A 27,260-nucleotide genomic window follows, 5' to 3' on the forward strand; every position below is an offset into this window, starting at 1 on the left:
ACGGTTGGAAAAATGGATTGGTCTCTCAGGAGCTGTCCTCTCGTGGTTCAAATCCTACCTCTCAGATAGGACACACTGTGTTAAATATGGTGAAACGACATCTGAGCCCTTTAATGTTACCTGCGGTGTTCCGCAGGGTTCAGTGCTCGGCCCCCTACTTTTCAACATTTACATGCTTCCATTAGGTGATATTATTCGCAAGTACAATATCAGCTTCCATTGCTATGCAGACGACACTCAACTATATCTTCCGTTGGAGGAATCTTCCACACTAAACTGTGGAAATTTGGAGGCCTGTCTCACTGAGATAAAAGAGTGGATGTCACTCAATTTCTTGCGTCTTAACTCTGAAAAGACTGAAATGTTAGTCATTGGTCCTTCTAAATGCCGGGACTTATTCTCAAAAACTGCTGTGAACATTGACAAATGTCACATCACACAGAGTGACTCAGTTAAAAATTTAGGTGTCATATTTGACCCTGATCTATCCTTTGAGATGCATGTAAAGCAAATTACTAGAACTGCCTTCTTCCATCTTCGCAACATTGCTAAAATCCGTTCAATACTGTCTCAGTCTGATGCGGAAACAATAATTCATGCATTTGTTACCTCCCGTCTCGATTACTGCAATGCACTACTCTCCGGTCTCCCGAAGTCCAGAATCAAGTCTCTTCAGCTAGTACAAAATGCCGCAGCGAGGCTCTTAACCAGGACAAAAAAGTACGATCACATAACACCGATTTTGGCTAACCTGCATTGGCTCCCAGTTAGCCAAAGATGTGACTTCAAAGTTCTCTTAGTATTGTACAAAATCATACATGGACTTGCTCCCTCTTATCTTTCAGATCTGATCTGCCACTATGTCCCGGTCCGAAGCCTACGATCTGAGAGTGCTGGTCTTCTGATGATCCCGAGAGCAAAGAAGTCTTTTGCTGGTTCGAGAGCGTTCTCCATCCGGGCACCGGTGCTGTGGAATGCTCTTCCCCCTGAGATTCGATCTGCAACCTCAGTGGAAATGTTTAAATCTAAACTTAAAACTCACTTCTACTCCATTGCATACGAATAACCTACTCCTCTTGTCGGTTGAAAATAGTTTGTGTAATATAGTGTAACAATCTGTGAAGCCCTTTGAGACTCTTCGTGATTTAGGGCTATACAAATAAAAATGACTTGACTTGACTTGACTTGAAAGGTGGCAGCTTGTCAAGCCTTGTAATATAATTACAAATTTATAAATTCACTAATTTGTCCTAAGCGCCTGTTTATTTGACATTTATTGTGTTCTTGTCATTTAACACAATAGTGTATGATATTTTCCGCACAATTAAGCATACGGGATCATAGTGCGCACCACCAAAGAACAGTGAGATATTCTCATACATAAGGCACACTGGACTATAAGGCGCATGGAATTAAAAATAACGTAAGAGCTAAGGTTGCATAATAAATAAATATATTTAGGTTAAAATAATGTGTTTCGTAGAACATAAATTAACATTATGGCATCTGGTTACAGCAGCTAGTGAACGAATAATAATTGTTTTGGTTAGTTGCTATTTATTCAGACAATGGCCTCAACCATTACTCTCATATGGTCGCCCCGAAACTAAAAACTAAGTACAAAAAAGTCCTGTTATCTTGCTATCTTAGCTACACCTAAGCTAAGATATGCTAACAACAATTCGAACAATAGTATGTAAATTTTTACAAAACATTACCATAAACAAAAGTCTCCGGTCAAGTAACCAAAATATGTCTCATACTTGCGGACAATTATCGTCCAAGGCAACAAAGGAAGACGATTTGCAATAAGTGTTCGGAAGTTGGCGTCTTAGCTGCCGCTGAAGTTCTACTTTTCTAGATGGCAGAACAGTTGCCATATGCAGCAGATTATAAGGTGCACCTTGATCCTTTTTTTTTTTTTTGAGAATAACGAAAATATTTACTATAATACAACTATTTGCCTCAAGGTGTACTTTAACAATCTCTATTAAACCTTAAGGCTAACACTGATTGCTTATCAAAGAAACCAAAAATAACTTTGAGCCTCACATTGCACCCTTGTCTTAATATTGACATTCGGCATTTAGACGTCGAACAAGCCCGGGCAGGACCTCTTTCTAGCACTACATGTTTTCTTTGACGTGTTATTGTGACTGTGTCGAAAAAACAGCTGGCGATGCGCCCGATGCATATCTCTGAGATACGACCCGGAGGTCAAAGCTGGTGGGGCCTCCTGACAGCCCCTTGACCGAAGCACGTGCTTGCAAAACGAAGATCTCCACTCACGAGTATTTACAGCAGAGTGCGTAGCTCATTGGAAAGGGGGACATGACTCTTACTCCCTCCTACCCTGCCTCGCTCACTTTTGTTATTCCCAAGTCAAACCCTGGTCACGCTATGTTTATCAGATTGCCTCTCAACAGCCGTGCAGAGTGTGGCACCGCTTTGTTGAGTACATGAAAGCAAGAGCACAGATTACGCCGTCTGGTATGCGTTATTCTAAATAACATCAAGTTTTTCCAATTTGCCTGGTTTCAAAAGTGGACGCTCTTTTGATACTGAAGTGACAAACATAAAGGGTGTTTACAAGAAACTAAGGAAGAGGGATAGGCCCGTTTGTGTATTTACACGACGCTAAATTTGAGAATTGCTTCCAGTGTGGAAGTCTTTGAAAGAAATCGCATTTCAGTCTGTTTCCATTGCTTAATTGCTTACCACTGGTCAGGCGTTTATATTACAACATGTTCATTGTTTTGTTTGCTTTTTTCAATACTACAACGTTCAATACTACACTTGTACAGTCCAATATGATTTGGATACTCAAATCTTGAGTGGTTAACCAAACCAATGCCGCACACAAATACCTTTAGAGCATAAAAACTGATATTCTTAAGGAAATACCTTTAAATCTCAAATGATGTTTTTATAGAATATTGCATTTTGTTAAAGATCATCGATTATTATTTGACGACTCTGTTAATGTTTTGTATTGTGCAACTGAAAAAGAGTGCTAAAAATAACAAAGAGGACTTCAAACTATGGACACTAAAAGTGACCCATCCACACAAATTTTCTTCTGATTTTTTTTTGTCTTTTGCCAAATTTTTGGCAGTTGCAACATTAAGCACAATTATGTCAGCTCCCTCTAGGTGAGGCTCAATTTATGTAAAATGAAAGCACATTTTTCAACCTCAGAATTTTTTAAAATGCATGTTTATATGACATCCATGTATTTTTACTTATTTTCTGAATTAATGTTTTTTTTTTTAATAAATGAAGATTTTTTTACCACTAGGGATAAATCAAATACAGTCAATCACTCTTAAAATAGACTTTCATTTGTGAAATCTGCGGCTATAGTCATCTATAGTTTGGGTACCTTAAAAATTGATTGACAAAAACACCACAATAACTCGTATTATAATGGCTGTACGGAATTGGGAGCGTTCTTACTCTCTGCCGCTATCTCCTGGATTGTGTCATCATTGCAGCCTTTGTCAAGCTCTATATGTTATGCAAGCATTTCTTAAATGCGCTTGAAGGAACTCATCTTTTTCCTCTTTTTAGGGGTTCGGATTGGCGTTTGGAATGTACTTGAAACAAGGCTTTTCTTATTTTTACTGTTTTCATGCTACACTAACAAAAGAACTGCGGTGACAAGCATAAAATCACTCCCCCCCCCATTCCTTTTCCCTAATATGTTTTGCCCCGAACAGCTTTGCTAAAAGTAAGATAAAAGCAGTGGGGAAAAAGCATAAGGGCTCTTTGAACTTAGTTGGACATAGTTAACATATACTAAATAGAGAAAATGATCTACTTTCAAGACATTTTTTGGTTCATATTGTGATAAAAGGGTACCAAAATGATTAACATCTTAAACTATTTGTATTTTTAACATTAGTCAAAAAAACGTTTTACAGAAGTTTTACTTTTTTTTTTTTTTTTTTAATAATCGCTCCATCTAAGAAATGTAGAGTGTAAAATTCAAGTCAAAGAATATTAAATTGGCCTTTTCAATTTTTCAGATTTTTTACAGTGTGGCTTTAAATTGAAAGACTACAGAGATTTCTGATTTTAATTCCATTTAACAATTATACAAAAAAAGAGTTTTGCTTTAAAAACAAACACACAAAAAAGACACAAGACATGTTGGCTTAAGCCTGCAATTGAATTTGACATCTACAGGGAAGCAACCACCTGACTGCTCTCACGTGCACAGCACCACGGGACGATGTGTGTCTGATCTCTGGCCTTTCCCGTCCCTCCCCCAAAACCACCTCCCTCCACTTGAGGCTATGTGCCAAAACAAAGCTAAAGCAAAGCACGGAAAAGGAACTTAGAAAAAAAAACTGGACCAAGCTATTTAAACTGCTGACTTGCTCTCCAAGGTTACGCGGGTACGGATCGGCCCGTTCTCACAGATTTGCTTGGGCCTCCCCTCGTTTAGCAAACAACGGCAGCTATATTTAAGTCTACGGCCGTGTTGTTGTGCGCTGTACTAGAGACATCAACGTAACCAGTTTGACACAGTCCTGGAGAGAACAACTCTTTCAAGGGAGGGCTTTGGAGCAGACAAAGGGGAGCAGGTTATGAGAAGGACAGCCAGTGCAAACAGCAAACCCTGAACCCTCACTCGCTCACTGACTGCGCTGCTTAATGAGACCGCTGCGACCCTGCAAATTCCTTAGCCCATGTGCACAGGAATGAGTGGCTTGGCTGGCACTCTGACAATCCTGCTAAATGAAGGTCAACAGTCATCAGAACCCCCATTCCGGTGTTTCCTAACACAGCTCACGGTGAAGGAGAAAGGAAAATGCCAGGGCCTCTGGAGTTGGAGCCCACAAAATAACATGAGGGTCATCTTCGCAGCTGTAAAAGCGTCTGAATTTTACACCCTAAAACCACAAGATGCTAGTTTGGTGCAGCTCACCGTGATGCGGTTTGGGCCCTAATTGAATGAACTTTGAATAAACTATAAATAAACTGTGTAAAATCATAGTGGTGGGATGAAATCTAACCTGTGTTCCACAAGGTTCAAGATCAAGTCATAGAACAGTATACCAAGAGTCAAAGAATCTACTAAGAAAAGTTTTTCTCACACTGTATGTTGCCCACTAGTAGTTTGGAAGAGGAAGACTCTTGCACGTCACTTCACAGAAAAGGATAATCCCCTCCATAGAAAAGTTTTGATAATTCAAAGTACTGTATTATCATATATTATGTTTTTGATCCCCCCCCCCCGGAAAATATAAAATGTATCCTTAAAATGAACTAAATAGTCTGAAATGGCATTTAAGTAAAAAAAAAAAAAAAATTAATTAAAAAAGTAATGCCATACTAAATAATTGAAAGGATTATTTTCTTGTTTTAAGTTAAAAATAGGGATTTCACAATTTTATCCATAGAGTTGGCTATAAAGCCTGATCAAATCCAAAAACACAGTCTGTGTTCTAATTAGAAAATAATCCAAACCAATCCAGATAAAAAAATAATAGCCAAAACAGCTTAAATTCATATTTATTGTTGTTCATTTAAATGTGTTGACCACCATGCCGCAATGTCTTTATTAACCTTTTTGCATTGTATGCAAGCTGCTGTTACACATGGTGCAGCGATTAAAAAAAAACAAGTTAAACTTAAACTTTATAAAAAGCATATGCGGTCCTTATATAATTATCAACGTTTTGGTTGAAAAAAATAATCAGATCAGTAAAGTAGCAGTAACGACAGATCCACACGCTCGCAGTTTCTTAGTAGTATCAAGTACAAAAAAGTGGGATTGGGACATTATGTTAAAAATCCATTAAAATACTAAGCAAAATAAGAGGAAACATTTATTTCACAGCGTGCAGCTGTCTCTATGTCACTATGTCGTAATCTGAAACTATACAAAATGACAGCTTGATTTAGCAAAATTAACAGATTTTGTTACGAAAGCAGAACCGTGGGAAAGAAAATAGAAAACACGGTTACTTCATCCTATGATGTCATTAATGCTATAATGGTGCAAAACGGTTGCTTTTGGCTTTCCAACAAAAAACCTCAACCCTGGCCCTCCAAACTCAGCATCTGCTGGCCTCTTTGCCAGTGAAATGTAGCGCCTGATTTGAGTGTGGGTCGCTACGGCGCAACTGGTGCAATCCAGGCTTGCCACTATAGTGGTTCCACATCTGGCTGGCAGGTACCTGGTGCACACACTGCACAGATGGGTGGAGGAGAGCTCTGGTGGCTTAAGGAACCCGCCCTGGGGGAGAGTAGCCATACAAACACACATATACAGTGGGTCTTTCAGCAACTCTTCATCAGTCTCCCCGTCACCCTGCCCTCAAGTGTTTACATTGAACTCCCATCACATGCAGAGTCTGTGAAAACGAGCGTGGACGCGAAAGTGGCCGTGCATCGCACATGCACGCTAGATGTGCAGGGTAAGAGGCCTCTCTCGCCTCAATATGAAATGTCAATCAGATAGGGACAAGAGCTGTTTGTTTTCTGTTGTCCGTGCCCCTCACAGCCCCACCCGTGTCTGAGGCAATGCAAAGCGAGACAGACGTTGACGCGTCCCTCATAAACACGAACTCCTGACGCTGGCAACATAACGCTGGCGCTCACATGACTGTGCGCTGACACGCAAGCAGCTCACTCAGCACTCGAAACTTGGCGAATAATCAACAGGAAACCCGAGAGTGCTAGTATTTGAAAAAAAAAAAAACCATTTATATTACAGTGTGCTCGGGAAAGCCATGTGAGTGCAACTCATTAGACTTTTTTCCCTGTCTTTTAGAAATAATAGAGTGGTACCTCTTTATACGAGCACCTCCAAACATAAGATTTTTGTTATACGAGTTTTTTAAAAACCAAACTCTTGCTGTACAAAGGAAAATACAGTTACAATATCAGCATCCGCTTGTCCAATTTGTGCATGCAAAATACTACTGGCAGAAAAATTGTGCTCTACTAAGTTTTTGTGTGAACGTTAATTTAAAGTTACAGTAACTTCAATTTAAAGTGTGCAAAAAGTGCTTACATATCATCAGCCTCTCAAAATCCTACCTGTCAACCAACCCCAATTGCTCCCCTTATTAAAGGTTGCAAATTCTCATTTAGTGATAAAAAAACCTTACAAACAAAACGTGTCACCTACTTATAGAAAGACAGACTATGTAGCATACCACGACAATTTTAGCAATCGACAATGATGTTGTCATTTGCTACCAGTGACTGAGACGATCCAGATTAAAGCCAAAATGGGCAGACCAGATTGGTCTTTTTTTAAGTGCTGTTATAAAATTGTGAAATGATCCTGAAAAAACATATAAAATACGGGGAATACATATAAGTGGAAAGATATGCCATCTCCGTCACTCCTCCTTGCAACCACCTCCCCCTTCCTCCGTAGCACGTGCACACATACGTTACAGCGCTCATCATAAACTCACATTTTATTTAGTTAATATCTTCTTATTTATCTCATTACTCTACTTTTCTGTGTTTAATTACTATTTATATGTGTTTTTGGTGATGAGGAAGATGTGTTTGTATAGCTATTTAGGGTTCACTTGTATGCTTTTGTGTGGATGGAAACGGACCAAATGGTTTCCAGGGAAAATTTGCAATTCAAAATACGAGCAAGATCCTGAAATCAATTAAGCCAGTATGAATAGCTACCACTGTACATTACCACATGCTTGGGGAAGCTATACGAGTGCAACTCATAGGACTTTTTTTTGTTAGAAACAAAATATCTGTGAAAGGATTCCATAATGCTTGCTGGTCTTAACAGAACCATATGTCAAGTAAAAGCTAAAAAGGGTGTATAAGCAAAAAGAAAAACAGAAATGAGAGGAAACTCAAAAGTCGGGTTGGGTATGTGTCTCGGAAACATTTGAGCACAATGTCAAATGACAGACTTGGACAGTAATTGCCTACCGCTGTGAGCTCACAGGAGTACATGTTGCGACGCACGAGCATGGACAAGTTCTGAGAGCTCCATAAACACATTCCCCTGACATCGGCGAGCTCTGCTTTTTTTTTTTTACTTTAATGAAGCCCTGTCAATGATTAGCACACCGGTATCCTGCACCAGGACAAAAGAGCTCAGCGTTGATATTTACTGTAACACAGGATTAGGAACAGTGCACCAGCCTCCAAGGGGGATAGTGGGAAAAGTATGTCAACGTACTGATTGTTGCCATGGTGGTAAGATCGTGATTAGTGGCAAAACTAGATATTATTGTCAGAAGTTTGGATCGAGTGATTACGATAGATGTTTTTAAAAAAAATAGTCTATATAAATGTATGAGGAGACCCAAAAATCTATTAACGAATCAGAGTTTTTAGCACACTTTTAGAACATGACAAATTAAAAGCTATAACATGTTTTGTTGTTTTTAAGAAAAAAATGGAGGTGGACAAGTGGGACATTTCATGTCAAATAACCACCCAAAATTCAAGAACAATAATGTAAGATCATTTTCGTTTGAATAAAACTTTGCCTACGTGTTGATTGTGATTACACACCACAAAATCTAAAATTTTATGTCATTAAGAGCATGAGTTTGTCAGCTACGCCCCACACAATATCGCATTTTCCCGCAATAAAGGACTTTGATCCATTGTATCTCAAGAACTCCACCATTGGAAAGGAAATTCTAAAAAGATACCAAATTCAAAATTGGTGCTAGTTTTTATACTTGAAAATAGACCATTTGGACCACGTGATCTTGGCACATTTTCTCTTGTAAGAATTCCTGAGGTGCAATTTGTTTTTGTTATACAACTGCATATTTGTGGCTGCAAAAGGTTGTAATAACTGCTCCCCTGCGACTTTGATGACTTCTCCTACGCACAAACTCTGCTCGCTGCAAAAGGCCTGTTACTTAACACTGCATTCTAGCATATGTGTGCATACTCTGCTGACCTGAATTTCAGGCTGACTGCTCTACGCACAGCAGCCACGTCCTTCCCTCAGGCAACGCTCAAGAATGTCTCAGCCTCGGCCTGCATCCAAAGCAGCCAGCTTGGTCTCCTCCCTGCTGTTAACCTCATGTGTTATTTCATTGTTTTCCAGGCACTCCAACGCACCCCTATGCAAGCCTTGCACATTAATAAAGCAAATATGGTACTTTCACCCCACTTTTTATGAGCATCAGCTGTTTGGCAGCAGTCATGCAAGAACATGACGTTCCCCGCCATCCAGTGATAACACCTGAGAGGCAACGCGAGTGTGTTGCTGAAATGTATGTGGCTGTCCAAGTGCACAGGAGGACACGCAAGGAAGGTTATAACGCCAGAGGCCAGAGATAGCGTACGGAGCCGCGGTTGCACCCGGGCGTGACCCGAGCAATACGTGGAGCTTCTCAGCGGCCACTGACCTCCAGCTAAGAAAATTCCACAAGGGAGCTCTAGCATTGACATCCAGCTGGAGATGTTGTATTATTGTTTTGCTCACATATGACTTTTTGCCATCTCTGACTGTGCACTTTGACCACATGCTATCGTGTCCTCGGGCAAAAATCACTGTGAAAAACAGTCTCTAAAAACAATTTTTACGAGAAATTCCCAGCAGCATGGTTACATTCTAACTTTGCAGGAATGAGCTTTAAAAAACAAAATTACAGCCAGTTCCAATGGAGCTCTCCTCCATTGCTAACAGACTAGCGCTATATGTTATCTGCTATTTGTATTGCCTCTATATCAAAGATAAACATGCATCTAAATATAAGTTTTGTAACACTTTAAATGTGTTATTTTTGGATCAAGTTTAGCTTTAGTTTGTGCTAAACAAGAGGATGACCAATTTTTATTTCCATGCAGCCTCCAGACGTTTTGAATTATGTCATAAAATAAAGTACGATGTTTTGTATTAAAGGGCATTTAATAAATTGTATTCATATTCTATTTGTCACTTACCAAATATGTCAGCAATAAGAACAGTGTACTTCACCTCCCTATTTGCGCAAAGCCTGAATGGTTCACTACATTACATCTGTCTTGTGATCGTCTCCAACTTGTCCAAATTCAATTTGAAATCGGACGCAGCTCAATAATGCGGACAGGTGCACTCGACAGTAAGCATTGGAGAGAAAGATATACCTTTATTTCAAAAGGGGCAAAAAAAAGAGAAGTAAAGGAGGGCTATTACTCAGTAATACTGCATCTGGTCGAAAGAAAAAATACCTGAAAAAACACCTGTCTTAAGTTACCCGTAACACTACATAATGCAATGTGTTTTAATCATCTGTGACTTGGATATGAAGAACAACAACTTAAAAATGTCATCTTGGCCTCTGGGAACCCACTTAGCACATACACAGACTCTCAAAAGTCAGTGCGTACAGCTGCATTTCTTCGTTGTGTGACCAGCTGCATGAAGTGCAAAGCAAGATTTTCCTATTTTTTAAGTGTTTGTTTCCATTATGGCTCTCACTCAAAACGACGTTGATTGTCGATTACTCATTGCAATAAATTCTGAATTATTTGGTTCAAAGTCTTCCAATCAAGATTGTGCATTACATTGGTTTATTTTTTAGTCTGAGGATACGTTTAATTATATAGCGGTTCTCAACTGGAGTAATCTGTACCCAAACTGCAGCACTTTGTTCTATTCTACTCACATTCTGCAAATGATCATGTTATTTTGCAGTTATTCTTTCCAATATTCTGTATCATTTTTATACTACCCTTAAGTTTTATACTTATTTTACAACAAAAATGAGAAGAAAAAGTATATCTCAATGATCAGTTTTGCTCGAAATAAAATGCATGAGTTAAACTACTACAAAACAAGAACAAAATTGTTAAATTACTGATTGTTTTTCCAGTATTTAGGTAATTTTGTAGATTTTTTTGGTGAAACAATCCAAACAAATATTTCAGAAAAAAAATTTCAACAATTGAGTCGATAGGTCAGCTTTTTTTAACGTAATGTACAGAGTCAAAGACCCTCAGTAAAACAATGGGGGGGACATAGATGAAAAAACATATATCACCCAAGGTAAGTCAATGAGAAAAGGGTTAGAAAAGGGTTAGAAAACTGTTATAACACATGCAAATCCTTTTCAGTTGGAACTGGACTTTATGTTTTACCGAACAAAAAGTTAGTCCTGCTCTATTCATGTGGTCTTTTTTTGTATCACTAAGCATCACAAGACTGGGTTTCGCATAGTTTGTCACCCGGTCTGTGGGTCACTACACCGTCAGGAGGTATGTACTGTATGTTAAAATGACTGTTCATAACAGATAAAGATCCACATAAATTCTCTCCTTTATGTTATCGAGCTTGCCTATGCTTTTGTACTGCATCTTCATCCTAAGTCCTGAAATGACCTCCACTGCATTCCTGATAGAGTCAGTATGCAATCTGCATTACAAATGTTGGACTCGCCACCTCCTACAGCGAGTCACAAGAGAAGATTTATAACTTTACAAGAGGAGCGACTGGCACAGATGAGTGTTGGCATGGAGGGCGGTCAGGAGTGATAAAGGCCCTCTGTGAGAGAAGGGGGGTGAGCGGTTTGGAGGGCACTTCTCTCCCTCTTTCTGCCGCTTCAGGTTTCTGCTGACTTGGTGAATTTTATGGGGTGAAAAGTAAAGGTGGAATGAGGAGAAAGGTAACAGAAAAAGCAGATGTGGCATGTCGAGATAGAAAAATAGCAGAAAAGAAAGGCGGAGGAGGGGCCATACAATGCAACAATTCAAACATACATTCATTCATCAGGTCGGCTTCACTCAAGGGGAGAAGAGCACCCCCAAAGCCAAATAAGTCATTCATCACAGCTGGGAGTGGAAGACACCAGGAGAGTAAATTTAATTAGAGGGAAGCTTAGAGCGTGGTCAAGTGTCCCCGGAGTAAATTTAAACTCAAAGACCAACATTTGCTACACAGTTGCCCTGGTGTAATTTGCAGGAGCACCCTTGACTTGCACATTACAAAAAAATTAGCAGAATATTTGGATACAAGATGTTATAATATACACTAAACTTGAAGATAGTTGCAAAAATTGTTTTGTTCAAATGACAATATAGCAGATAGTGTAAAATGTTGCTGGACAGTCACCAGAGATGGAGTTTTTATATCACATTTAGAAAATATAATCCTCCGAATGTTTTTTTGTGTTAATATTAGGATAGTTCTATATATTGTAAAACATTTGAAGAAAAATATTTCTGAGCCGGTAGTTGTATTCTTTTTTCTTTTGACATTGATTTGTCTGACAAACAACTGATCCTGCATGATAGCCTTCCAATGTAACGTGGCTTCAGCTTGATGTTTATTTGGCGTGTGATGTACGACTTACGCACTACCGGTAATGTTGATGTTACGCAAATAAATTTCAAAATAGTTCAGCGGTTACCATTGATTCTCCATGCACTTCTGCTATGTACACTTTTTTTGATACGTCACAAGAGTTTTCATCTATAGAGTGTCCAACAAATTAATGTAATCTATTTATCGCTTCTGCAGTCTTTAAAATTATATAATGCTGTATTTTGATATAACATGAGAGTAGGGATCGGGAACCTTTTTTACTTGAAGAGCCATGAAAGCAATTTTTTTTGAGAGAAAGCCCAAATTCAACAAAACCACCAAACCCGCTCACCAGACAAAACCGAATCTTGAAGCACATTTTATTTCACCGAGTGCCGCTTGATGATTTGATAAAATCTATGAAATAATAATAGAGACAGAACCTGTGTCCCACATCAACAAATATTCCACTTTAAATATGTGTCCCATAGTTACTTAAGATCGTTGAGGCTCATTTGATCGTCATTTTTGTAAAAAATAAACGTTTCAAAATGAGGTGCGAGCAGAGTTATTTTGTAAAAATGTCACAAATTACTGCAAACGAGAAGGATACTGATATTTTTACCTTTAGCTACGTGACAGCTGTGTGACCACCCACCCCATCAAATTGCTCTGGGTGTTTGGCTAGCTTCTTCAAGAGTGAACGGTTTGTTCTGAATCATAATGTGTCTCAACAGTGAACATACATTGTAAAATGATCTTCCATATATTGGATTTCATTGAGACGAACATCCAAAACTGGGTCTGTTGGTGTAACACTAACTGTAAACTGTAGTTGCGCTATGTAGTCTGGACTAAACCATGCAATCACTGTGACGCTTCAGCTTTGCAAATACCAAAATTGGGATGACACAGAGAAGAACAGCATATCAGTATCTTATCTATGAGACAGATGTACTTATGAAAAGAGCCATACGTTTCCGACCCCTGCATAAGTGCAACTTTAGGTAAACGGTTTTCCGGTCAGGGATTATGTTCAACCTCTAAAAGGCTCCACTGTGTTAAGAGGATAATGAAACGTGTTGGACAAACTTCGGACATCATGCTTGTCATGTGTGCAGTAAAAATGAAACCAAGAGCAAACATGGACGGGGACAAAAATAAAGGCGTAAATCTGTGAGTCAATTGAAGAAAGTGTGCATAAACAAAGCAGAGGAATGCCACACGCGAGTGGACTCACATTTCCAATAAACAGGTGACATCCTTCGTAGCTTTGGTGTCACCAATAAATTAAAGCAAAAAAGGAAGCATGGAACAGGGTCGGTTGGATGGTTGGTTGGATCCCTAAACAACTAGGGTCGTACGGGCACCATTTCCTGTGGTGTGTTTTGGGCAAGTACAGCCTGGTGGTGCCCATCTCTCCAGGCCACCATATGTTTCCAACAACGGCAAGTCAGAAATAGGAAGAAAGCTAACCCAGAAGCGACTGGTCAAAAGGCATTTTGGTTTATCAAAGCTCTTGCTAATCCAGGCCTGTTCCATTACACACTTACAAAAAAAGAAGAAGCAGAAGTCACCGATGAGATAGTCGAAAGTGAAAGCGTCACAGCTACAGCCGATAAGCGACTCACATCAGGGCAAGGGCCCCTTCGGACGCCGCTGGCACCCACCCAGCCTTCCTCTGATAACAGGACATAAATACTAGCGAGCCGCCTCTTAAAGAGCAGACATCTTTGTGCTATTAATAAAGCCAGGAGAGTTTGTAAAAGCACATTCGAAAAATCCACACAAAAAAAGCTATGTGTCCTAGTTTCAACCACCGCACTCCCCAACACCCAAGAAAAAAACCTTATGGTAATGTTACCATGGCCAAAACCACCCAGCAATTCTAATTTATATACCCAATCATCTTTTTGACAGTCACTTCCTTTTCCATCCATGCATCCATCTATTTCTATGCCGCTTGTCCTCATCTGGGTTCAGGGTTAACTGGGGCCCATCACAGCTGACTTAAAGAGTGGGGATGAGTACACCCTGTACTACTTGTTAGCCAAATTGCAGGGTATCGTACATAAGAAGAGAATAAAAAATTACACTTATTTCCACTCACAGGACGGATATACAGTAATCCCTTGGAGTATCCTGATTCACTTATCTCAGATTTTCATCGTTCATTGGGTTCAGCATTCAGATGGCTAAACAACCGCAGTAATGTTGCAGTCTAAATTGGTACACATACATAAAACAGCTTGACGAACCTACATGATGTATTCACATTTTCATTTTTAAGTTTCCCTTAAAGCCATCATGTGAACTAATCCCTCTGAACCCACAAAGCATCGGTGGTTGGGGAAAAAAGGAGAGGAAGATGCTTTCTATCGCCAACAAAGTTTGACTTCTCCACCCGCTAAACTTGCTCTGGAGCAACATGCTGGTCTTTGGCACTCCATAAAGCTTCCATGGCACTTTTTCAAAAATGTTTGACAAGGGAAAAATATATGTTTTTTTTAATAGGAAAAAACAGGAACAATTCCTAACGTTTTGCAATGACTATAGATAGATACAGTATGTGTTTGCTTTTTTAAAAGGCTTGTATCAGGGTTTTATATTTTAGCGGCTCCAGACAGATTTTTTGAAGGGATTTTTTGGTCCAATATGGCTTTAAACAGAAGGTAAATGCAATTTTCCATAACGTCCACGTGATGGCGGTAATGCGCTGGAGCCTGGATATTGGGGTTGTCCCCGGGAAAAATTAACAATTACTGTATATATAAGTTGTATTTGTATAAGTCAACAGTGTTTTTGCTATAAGCAAAAAGTGGGAAAACGGTAATAAAGAGAATTCTGGCACTAAATCAAAAGATAAAATAAAAGAAAAAACTTTAGTTAATGCATTGCCTTGAAGACCATTAAAAGATGCAAAACATGATCTACTGCCCCAGTAGTTAATGGCAATAACTATTGGCAAAAAAAGCTAGTTTCGATTTGCTGTAGAAGTTACTTTTATAATAATCTGGTTCTATAAAGGCAATGCACCAATGAGTGAAAATCTCTTACTATAAAAAAAAACAATAAAGATGATACAAAATGAAAACTATATTAAATTGAAGCCTTACATTTAAACACTACATGTCTCGTGGAATTCAAGGTCTTATTGTCACCTTGCCAAGCTCAAGAACATAGACTAAAAGGATAGCTCAATGTGACTGAACAAAGACGGTGAGTCAGAGATGCCAATGCAGCGCCACCCTGGAGTGCATCTGCTCGCGTGAGGGTCAAGAGGTGGATTTTTTTTTTTTTCCAACGATGACGGCCTTGTAGCAGATTAATCTACAAAGGTTGCGATATACCCAAGGAACTAGTTGAGCAGGAATGATGACAGCTTTCAATGACTTTATGAAACAACAACCAAACGAATGACAGCGTCAACAAAGCTATCAAGTTGATTTATTTTATTATCTTGGAAGCTCATCAAAGACTCTTCTTTCATTCAAGCCAAATATTGTAGACTGTGAATGTTTTAATCGGGAGAAAAAAACTAAAATCATCTTCCTAACACATATGTGCTTCCAAAGACAAGCATTTACAGTCGTACAGTCAATAAATTGAGGACTTTTTTAAGATACTGCCCTTAAAGTATGTTGATCGTTTTATTGTTTTATTAGTATGATAAAGGACTCGTTATTTTAGCTTTGAATACAAATAATATAATTTGCTTACTTTGGAAGTTGGCTCCTAACTTCATAGATTACACTTAAGTGTATTTCTAATTTTTCCATAAATTTGAGAACTTTTAGCCCTCATAAAAAAGTTTTTGAGTAAAGTACAAATGGCAGTGTTTGAGCAAACAAAACATTCTGGATTATCATTTCAATGGGTATAAATAAAATGAACTTTTTTTTGCACCATGACTATTTACACTACACATGTCATTACATTTTTACTGATTTTGTGTCAACAGGGCACTAAAAATTTACAGCATGAGCCGACCAAGACCCGTAGCTATTTAAGCCCGACCCAGTCTGAGCCTGACAAAACAACAAGATTTGCAGGACCGAGCCCGAAGCAAAGCCGAAATTTCACATTTAACTGTAAGGAAATTGGGAGAAAGAGAGGTGATTTATGAAAACAAATTGAAGCCTGTTTTTTGTAACAAAATCAAAGTTTAACAATACCGTATAAACTTTTGCATCTTTTTATATTTCTGTGTCTGCAGATGTCACATTAACCGAGATTTTTCCCACATCAACATATTTTATATAAGAGTTGAAGGAAACATTTTAAGACCATGCGTCATTTTGATGGGTTAAAAATTGGGCCATAAACGGCAACCGCTGTACTTCCTTAAGTAGAGTGAAACTTTAAGATAGCAAGGCAGCGAGACAAAAGAAGAACAATGGCGGGTGGATAATTAAAAAAATAAAAAAATCATGAGAGAAGCATGAGAGAAGCCCTGTCCAACCTGAACATAACGTTTGACATTTTGGGCCCAACCAGGGTTAAAATTGGGGTGGGGTTGGGCTCAGACTAGGGTTTCAGCTTAAGTTTTCAACAATTTTAAAATGTTTATTGGTAAGTAATAATACACACAAACCTATAAACTTGCTAACATATACAAATGATCTTCGGTAATTAAAAGTGCCACCTGTTCATTTGGCATGGGCTCAATGCACTTAAGAGTTTTCCAGTAGTGTGGACTCTGAACATTGTTTGGACTTTGGAGTAAGAATAAAATAATGCCCGTGTCAACACGTCATCAAAGTAATAATGACGATAAGAAAAAGAAGTAAAGTGGCATTACCAGAATGAATTGGCATGCATGTGAGCGTCATATGGCTTTTGTCCATAACCACACCCATGGTTGGACATGAGGTATATGTTGTGTCTCAACATCTGCAGCATAATCACACCTTTCCGTCTTGTCTTGAGGTGGAACTTGCCCATGCATGTTCTACCCCTCACGGCACGTCCCCTGGCAGACATGTGACTTGCTAATCCTTCAACGTGGATGACTGTGTGTCACATACACGTACCAACACTCGACCTTACACACCCATCGCCGCCTCTGCTCACATGCTGGTAGTCACATCAGCTGTTTCCTAAATCCTCTTGGCCATGCATATTTTTAAGTCAGAAGATCACAAGCTTTTGTTGACCTTAATACAGCGATGGTCACAATAGTATTAATTCACTTTTCTCTCCAATGGAGCAGCAAGCACACGAAGAGATTCCAGGATTCCCTTTATTTTCATACAAGGAAGTGAAACCAGGGCACGTCATATCTCGATGACCGCCCACTGTTTTTAATACATATTATCAGTTTCTTTTTCAGCAAACGGAAAAATGTAGCAGCGATTTAATCGATCTCTCTGACGAAGGCGTCTGTGATACCAGCCGCCTACCTGGAGGAATCTATGCTAGGAGAGTGAGACAAACATGCTCGTTGTGTGTTTAAGCGGCACACACGTACACTACACACACGAAAAAACTTGAAAAACAGCCTTACCTGTGTTTCTCCAGCTCGTTGTGCGACGATCTAAAAGGAAAACAGACGAATGATGAGGATGAGTCTCAAAATATGATGTGCATGTTTTGTTCGACCAAACAAAAGTCAATCTGTCACAGGTCGACTGTAAAAACAACATTGAGTACACTCTAAAATCCATTTTGGTGAAAAATAAAGATAACTGGCTAAAATAAATGTAACGGTCGAACTGTCATGGTTGGTTTGTACGAAAACACCCAACTAATATTAAGTTCTTCTAAACAAAAGGAGGAGGGGTGGGGGCTGGTTTTTATAACACAACCCAATTTTATTGATACATTGGAGAGATATTTAAAGGAGGCTCAATATTTTAAAATGTTTTTTAACTAAACCCTATCTATTGTTCCATAAACAAAATGATCAAGCTTGTTTTGCTTGTGTGAAAAAAATAAACTCCCTTTTCAGGAGTTGTTTTGTATTATACGACCTAATGAAATCTCATTTGTAAAACAGCAACACATAGAGGGGTTGTTTACGATGACATTACTCACATTGACATTAAGTAAAACAAAAATTGAACCAGTAGATTTTTGAGTTACTTAAAACCAAAAAATACAATTTTTGAGGGGTGGATTTGCACTTAACGACCCGCTTTTTGAGTTACGTTACAGAAATATGAAGCTTTTTTTCATATTATTTCCAAAGCAATAAACCCATACTTTGAGCATTCATGTTAAATTTTCCTGGGGGTTGGATCAAATCAATCCACGTTCCTGATCGGTGGACTACTCTAGACCTTGGGTTATTTTTGACATGCTTTATAGAGTGTGGTAAATGAACAAAAGTTAACTAGTTATATTGATAATGTCAACTATGGATTGACTGTATAAAAGACATAACTTGTCTGAGTCCCTAAGAAGAAACTTACTTCGTGGAGACATGTTTCTGTTTAGGTTTAGTTTTTGAACTGTAATCTGTGGCCCAAAAAATGTTAGCACAGGTGAAATGAAAAAGAATGTCAGCGTTTGCCAAATATTCCTATGTAAATTAAATCCAACAAACTACGCTTTTCCAAAAGAGCAATGAATCGTCCAACTCAACTGAACCAATTCAGAAATTATTGAGCAAATTCTAAATCCGTTTAATCAAATCAAGATTGGAAACAAGAAAATACGAAAAACGAAGACCTGACATGGCATGTGCCCAAAACCAAAGGTCATTTTATCTATAGGAGTTGGCAAACTGGAAGATAGGCCCCCAGCATGGGGCACAACAACAGCCCTCTCAGACGTCTGGAGGCCTAGACGCTGTAGAATTCCACAGAGTGAGTGCTATTCTGAGGAGAACCCAAGACCCGCCCACAAACAACAGCTCCCCGGTTATGATATGCTGACCCGGGAACAGCGAGGACACTGCAGGGCCTCTTGTTGATGTGGCTGTCATGGATACGATGGCAATAAAAACAAAAACAGGGACAACAAAAGTGTGTAGCGGGAGGGTGGGCATAGGCACACAACAGGCCTTTTCACATTTCACTCCCGGTTTGAGGGCCCTTGTGCTGGCGAAGCAGTGGTTCCCACAGCTGTGTCGGCAAGTTGGGTGCACCACGGGATGCGTGTGACATGACCAAGAAACATTAGCTGTTTAAAATCATTAACAAGACCCGTTGCTCCAGCAGACCTTTAAAGGTGTTACTCAACAGATTTTTTTCCAATTAGGCATGGAACGTGTACTGTTCCTTCTCACAATTATGCAAATGTATTGCAAAATATTCCACGTGGCAGGGGACTCGAGTCGAATTCAGTCTCAAAGTTGACCCATCATGTTAAAAATGGTTTTGGTCCCCATTAACCGCGATAACCAAGGGATTACGGATTACTGTATATACAGTGCATCCGGAAAGTATTCACAGCGCTTCACTTTTTCCACATGTTGTTATGTTACAGCCTCATTCCAAATTGTATTAATTTAATCTCTTATCTCGAAATTATTCACAAAATACTCCATTATGACAATGTGAAAAAGTTTGTTTTTTTTTTATTTTTTTTGAATTGATTAAAAATAGAAAACTAAGAAATCAAATTTACATAAGTATTCACAGCCTTTGCTTAATACTTTGTTGATCCACCTTTGGCAGCAAATACAGCCTTAAGTCTTTTTGAATATGATCCCACAAGTTTAGCACACCTATCTTTAGGCAGTTTTGCCCATTCTTCCTTGCAATAAGTCTCAAGCTCAATCAGGTTGGATGGGAGACGTTTGTGCACAGCCATTTTCAGATCTGTCCAGAGATGTTCGATCGGATTCAAGTCTGGACTCTGGCTGGGCCACTCCAAGACATTCACGGAGTGGTTCTGAAGCCAATCTTTTGAGATCTTGGCTGTGTGCTTTGGGTCGTTGTCCTGCTGAATAATGAACCTTCGCCCCAGCCTGAGGTCAAGAGCGCTCTGGAGCAGGTTTTCATCCAGGATATCTCTATATATTGCTGCATTCATTTTTCCTTATATCCTGACTAGTCTGCCAGTTCCTGCTGCTGAAAAACATCCCCACAGCATGATGCTGCCACCACCATGCTTCACTGTAGGGATGGTATTGGCCTGGTGATGAGCGGCGCCTGGTTTCCTCCAAATATGGCGCCTGGCATTCACACAAAAGAGTTCAATCTTTGTCTCATCAGACGAGAGAATTTTGTTTCTCATGGTCTGAGAGAGTCATTCAGGTGCTTTTTGGCAAATTCCAGACGGGCTTCCATGTTCCTTTTACTAAGGAGTGGCTTTCGTCTGGCCACTCTACCATACAGGCCTGATTGGTGGATTGCTGCAGAGATGGTTGTCCTTCTGGAAGGCTCTCCTCTCTCCACAGAGGAACGCTGGAGCTCTGACAGAGTGACCATCGGGTTCTTGGTCACCTCCCTGACTAACGCCCTTCTTCCCCGATCGCTCAGTTTAGAAGGCCGGCCAGCTCTAGGAAGAGTCCTGGTGGTTCCAAATGTCCATTTACGAATAATGGAGGCCAATGTGCTCATTGGGACCTTCAAAGCAGTAGAAATGTTTATGTATCCTTCCCCAGATTTGTGCCTCAAGACAATCCTGTCTCGCAGGTCTACAGAAAGTTCTTTTGACTTCATGCTTGGTGTTTGTGCTCTGACATGCACACTCAACTGTGGGGCCTTATATAGACAGGTGTGTGCCTTTCCAAATCATGTCCAATCAACTGAATTTACTGCAGGTGGACTCCAATTAAGCTGTAGAAATATCTCAAGGATGATCAGTGGAAAAAAGATGCACCTGAGCTTAATGTTGAGTTTCATGGCAAAGGCTGTGAATACTTATGTAAATGTGATTTCTTAGTTTTCTATTTTTAATAAATTCAAAAAAAGTAAAAAAAAAAAACTTTTTCAAATTGTCATAATGGAGTATTTTGTGTAGAATTTTGAGATAAGAGATTAAATTAATACAATTTGGAATGAGGTTGTAACATAACAAAATGTGGAAAAAGTGAAGCGCTGTGAATACTTTCCGGATGCACTGTATATAAGGGGGCAGCACGGCGGCGCACTGGTTAGCGCGTGTGCGGCACAGTTCTAAGGTCTTGGGAACCTCCTGTGTGGGTTCAAATCCAGCTACCGGACTTACTGTGCGGAGTTTGTATGTTCTCCCCGTGCTTGCGTGGGTTTTCTCCCACATTCCAAAGACATGCATTTCAGGTGGATTGGCCGGTCCAAATTGTCCCTAGGTGTGAATGAGCGAGCGAGTTGTCTGTCCCTGTGTGCCCTGCGATTGGCTGGCAACCAGTTCAGGATGTCCCCTTGCCCACTGCCCGATGATTGCTGGGATGGGCTCCAGCACCCCCGCGACCATACTGAGGATAAGCGGTGCAGCTAACGAGATGAGATATATACCTGTATATATAAACACACAATTTCGTATACAAAAAACATGAACTATTTCCTCACATTTTGCACGTTTAGGAACTTGGGATTACCTTTAAAAGGTGAATACATAGAAACTGTTTGTTACTTTACAAAATGGCTTTTAAATAAACATGCGTCCTGTTGTCATAAGCGTTTAAATCATCTCTTTTTGTCATGTAAGCCATTTCTGTTTTTGCTTTTGGAGCCTCAAAAAAAACATCTGGGATTGATCTGTGGTATTCAGAACCCAGAAAAGGTGATCTAACACTGCAGCTTGGTTTGTTACTCAGAATAACAATACATCCGAAACCTAATCTGTGAGATGACATCACCGCTGTTTAAAGTTGTAAATATGTGTTGGATAGTGACAATGGCTTTGAATAAACAGGGAATGAGACGAGAGTCTTGTGTGTGAAACAATATCTTGTACTTTGGCTTTTTTTCCCATTATAATTGGCAAACAGCCATCTCCCACCGCTCCCTTCTCCATATTTCAGCTTTCAAATTCCGTGTAAAATTGGTGAAGGAAATAACAATGAAGTTTGCATGCACCATATTACAGTGGTGTCAAAACAATGGCCCACAGGCCATTTGGTACAAATCCCCACAAAGTGGAAATACACTCAAAGGATTTCACACGATAATTCTGTATGATATATGGACTCCGGCATGGGCTGCTGCATTCGGATTATTATAGTGTTTGTAGAATATGAGTTATAGACCAGAATCTCCTTACTTTTATCTATCTCAGAGGGTGGCCATTTTGTTACATATCGTCCAGAAAATTACAGTATTGTCGCTATCGGTCAATCGTGTTGCTGTTCTTTGATTCCACACCGTTTAGCACTGCTCTATTTTTTTGTCACCTTGAAGACTTAATAAAAAGAAGGGACTTGGAGGATGACTATAGGAGGGATTTTATGATGGAATTCTCTTATCTGAAAGCTCCTCTCATGGTTTCTCCGGGCAATTTTAAAACCCAATGCTGTCTTCTCCCCATATTCTGAGTGTCGACTAAAGTCTAAACAAAACAACAGTCTGCAGCTAAGTGGCCGGCATATCAAATTGATGAAACAAGTTGGTTTTGATTATCATAAGCACCACAAAACATTTTTAAGAAAATTAATTTCCACATTAACATTTAATGATGTTGCTCTTTAGATTCAAGGGATAGTTTTATCATAAGAAAGAAAACCAACTTAAATACAATTGTTATACATATAAGCTGTATTCCCTTTCAACAGTCCAAATATGACACTGTAACATCACATTAGAGAATTTGAAATCAAGTTGAAAAAAGGCATTGTCCCTAAAAAAGGCATCACCAATGGTAAGGTATCAGGCAAAAACCAATCATGGCTCAGCTATTTTCTAATTTTGATCATGTGACATTTGCAAGTCACAGTTTGATTAGTTGTTGTCTAAGCAACTACAATTTAATTTTCAGAAAACAGCTAGGGCAAAAAAAAACCCCACCTGGGATGATAAAAAAACAGGTGAATTTTCATCCCTATTCAACAACACAATTCATACGTCCAACAGCACTTGTTTTCAGCAAATCAGAACGTGAGGAAGACAGCCCGTGGCTGCCGATTAAGGTCAGCCATCTTTGTATCACAAACAATGCACATGTGATCCACACGCTTCTACAGTGTTTTGTATTAAAATCGTTCGCCAATGTGTCTGGGGCACTTGTAATGTAGATCTCTTAAGACATAAGTTGCCTGTCAGAGAATATGCTTGAACCCACGTCTTGCATTGCATATGATTGAAGGACATTTGTCTTTCCATATAAAGTCTTAAAAATGACACGGCCTGTTACTGTTATTATATGTAAAATCAACAATCAAGATAAATGCATTTAGAGCAGATGCCTGTTTTAACGCTTACATTCACAGTAACATGCTGGGAAAATTAGTTCCTTATTCCTTACAACACACCCTATCAGCCTCGCAGCATGACATATAGCTCCTTTCTGCTATTGAAACTTGGTAAATTACCATGAAATAGAAACGTGGACACGCCTTGAAAAAATTCGGAATGGGTTCGTTCTGTCATAAGTTATGAACTTATACTGTTATCTGAAAAAACAGCGTAAAGAAAATTTGGCTTCTTTTATAGCATTACATAAGCCGAAAATAAGAGTGAGGCGACGGATCTAAAACTGATGAAGGTCCGTTAGAAGGGAAAACAATCAAGTGTACATACCCTGCTTTACATGTGCAGTAAGAGCCCGTCAGAGCTGACAAATCTGAATCAATTTCTATGTGTGGTTCAAGACCCCATGGAAACATTTGTTGGCCCGAAAAAAGACGGGCGCCACCAGGCTGTACTTGTCCAAGAGAAACCACAGGAAATGGTGCCCCTACCCTAGCGGTGAAGGAATCCACCCACCTACCCCATATTTTGTGTTTCCGTAGTGCAGTGGTTAGCAAATTCGCTTAACAGGCAAAAAGTTCCTAGTTCTGGACCAGGTGGAAACATTTGTTGGCCTGGAAAGGGATAGGTGCTATCAGGCTGTACTTGCCCAGGATAAACCACTGGAAATGGTACTGCTTCGACCCTAGTGGTTAAGGGATTCAACAACCCAACCTCCATGTTGGTACAGGGCTTCTGACTTCCTCGTAGATCGCCAACATCTTGCATACACCCTTCAAAGGTTAGCATCTTTGGACACCTTGATGCCATCCTATCAGGAATATCGACTAAAGAGTTGCTTGCTGTTGTTGTTTCAGCCACTATATTTGCTACGCTTGTGATACATGGATATCGTACCTGTGGTGTGTGTTGCTTAACACTAGCTGTCAAATGTTTGAATTAAATCATACTATAGGGTTTATGAGAATGGAGATTAATAAACCATATTGTTGGACTAAACTATTTGGCCTGATGTCCCCTTTAAATCCGTAACACTATTGTGGTGTGTTTACAACTACAAAGTATGTGCGTGTTTTGGAGCAGGGGGCGGGGGGCACAAGTCTGTTTTAAGAGCGCGAGTGGGCCAGTGTTTGTAACAAGCGTGTAGGTGTCTGTTTCAGCCACCACACCCACTTTGCTATGCATGCCCCTAACCCAGTCACTCACATAATTATGCTATGCTGTCAGACACAACCAGAGGAATGTGGAAGAGCGTAGATTGTGGGACGAAGCTAGTGGGTTCAAGTGTACGAAACTACACCTCAAAATGTAACAGTAGAGTCGTGTGTGCATGTACTACTATGTTTTTACTGAACAGTAGTCTTTGATATTTGTAGAAGTTTGTACCAAATATCCCAAAGACAAGGGGTGCATAGGTTAGCCAAAGCCTAATCAAGTTCATTTTAGAAGAGCCGTAACCGAGTAAACAAACACCCAATTTTACTCACATGTTGAATAAAGACAACTTGCATATTTTTAGAAAGTGCAATGACAAAGTCCCTGGCAAAAGGCCACAAAAGCACGGGAATAACATTCTAACTCATTAAACGCTTTTATTGAAAACTTTAAAAATAATTCTCCATTCATCCAATGAATTTCAATACTGCTTATCCTTAGCCTATCACAATTAACTTCAAGCACTCCCAGGGATATATTTTGGGCAGTTTGTCACAAAATCACTGAGAGGACTGATAAAGACAAGGACAAACAGACTAAACTCCTTAAGGAGTCGAGCATGCTTAATCATAAAAACAGAGTTGTGATAATAAATTACAGCTTGGTGGTGCCCCCAACCCTCTCCAGGCCCCCCAAAAAACGAATGATTAACGAAAAATAATATTTTTTTATAGGGCTCCAAATCAAACAGAATCAAGAGATACCGCAACATTGCGTAATCCAATGATACATTACAGTCATTAGTCATATTTTCCATTGAAAATGGCAATATTTCCCAACTTGGGTGAGTGATTTTGCTTGCAAAAATGTATTTTGAAGGCAACAAATGCACACACACACACAAGAAAATAAACAGTGCATATCCCCATAATCAAATCCAACTATGTGCTTATACGACTTCAATCGTGCATGCACTTACACTTGGGTTGGTTGGGCTTACTTGTGAGGGTTAGAGAGTAGCAATCATTTTATGATGGTTTTGGAGGGAATAAGGACTAGATCGGAAATGCATGATGACAATACATGTACATATGAGTGTGGGGGTGCATGCGCGTGTTCCTGTGCACGAAGGGAAAAAGAGGGGCTAAAGTGCCTTTTAATCCATTGAGTTGACAGTGTACGCGTGGCAGTGTTTATTAGAAACCAAAACAGAGCCCAGCCCAGCCCAGCCCCAGGCTGCAGAGAGATGGCAGTGTGTAGAAAAACAGCGACTCCCCGCTCCCTCCCTTTCATTCCCTTCCTCCCCAGCCCGCAGCAGCACTCACACTAACATGCAAAGAAGAAGAAGGGCAAGAAGAAAAACACAATAGAAGAAGAGAACATAACCATATCGTACCTATTGTTTGGACTTTTTCTGTTTATTGTTGAGGTTTTCGTCTTCTTCCTGGAGAAGTCACTACTGTAGGGTAAAACGGAGGCATATCCGTGTTCTGCCTCTGTGGACAAAAACAAAAACAAACGTGCATTTTTGCAAAAGTGGCTGCAGAATACAGTAAACAGTGCAAACGTGAGCTGTCAATGAGCCGTGTTGTTTTGTTCAAACACACACGCATGCGCACACACACGTCCCGTCATTTTTAATCTGCGGTGGTTAGTAGCTGATGTGACTGTTGTTTACGAGTTTCTCATGCAAAATATTGCACTCTACCAAGACGCACCAAATCGTTTTTAAGAATACAGCTTAAATATTATCATGCACACATATTTTCAAAGCAACAACCCAAAATTAAAGCTCTATTTGGCACCCATCCTTATCTCCACGTCCTATTGTCAGTACAGTGACATCATACCTGCAGCACCGAAATTTCAGCTCAAACTTAATTTTAGTGCCAAGCACAAAACGCCAAACAAGTCAGAATTGAATCCTGGTTGTAATGTTAACGTTAACAATTGCTGTCATCATGTCCATTAAGTTTAGGAATACCTCTGTCTCTTCTTTCCAAGTACTCTGCAGCCTCCAGCAGAATTAGAAGCGAATTAAGTTCCATCTTGTTTTTGTCTCAAAAACAAATAGGATACACTATGTACTCAAGTTTACATAAAGCGTTGGAATGTAAATTATAATTGAAAAATCGTTTCAGTCCAGCGTGAGTTTGTGAGTGTATCAGTTCTGAGTCTTGGCGACTCCAAACTACAGTAGCAACAACCTTACAGCACCTAACTAAAACTCGGTGAAGTGAATGATGTCATTCTTGGCCAATTGAGAAGAAGCAAAGGCGGGATTCTGATGCAGATCTGAACCAATGAGCGGGAGAGAAATGATAAACGTGACTCTGATTGGCTTGACTACGGGGAAAGTAATCGGGGACATTCCCTAGCAACAGCCCGCCTTCTTCCACATGGTTGGTGTGACGTAGTCAAGTGACATATGATTGGTCAGAAGCATTTGTGGGTGTTTCCCAAAACTGAACTCGCCACTGTCGTTTTGGTAACCAAACGACTCAGAAGTAAACGTTCGACTTTACACCGGAAGTTAACCGAAAAGACCAAAAAGTTAAGAAAACGCGTGATATTTCTAC

At 39.7% G+C, this 27,260-nt stretch overlaps 1 protein-coding gene across 1 annotated transcript in view; it reads right to left on the reverse strand.

The window, feature by feature from the left end:
- The window catches only part of mxd4 (MAX dimerization protein 4), a 45,770-nt gene extending 18,909 nt beyond the window's left edge, over nt 1-26,861 (reverse strand). Inside the window, exons 1-3 of the mRNA XM_088341984.1 lie at nt 26,666-26,861; nt 26,078-26,177; nt 17,757-17,786 (exon numbers count right to left, since the gene is read on the reverse strand). Of these exons, the coding sequence (XP_088198110.1) occupies nt 17,757-17,786; nt 26,078-26,177; nt 26,666-26,729 (194 nt within the window). The 5' untranslated portion in view covers nt 26,730-26,861. The remainder of the gene's footprint in view (nt 1-17,756; nt 17,787-26,077; nt 26,178-26,665) is intronic.
- Between the last annotated feature and the right edge of the window lie 399 nt (nt 26,862-27,260).

Source organism: Urocampus carinirostris, chromosome 8 (genome assembly GCF_059441175.1).
Source record: "Urocampus carinirostris isolate Australia breed hairy pipefish chromosome 8, RoL_Ucar_1.0, whole genome shotgun sequence".
Taxonomy (NCBI): domain Eukaryota; kingdom Metazoa; phylum Chordata; class Actinopteri; order Syngnathiformes; family Syngnathidae; genus Urocampus; species Urocampus carinirostris.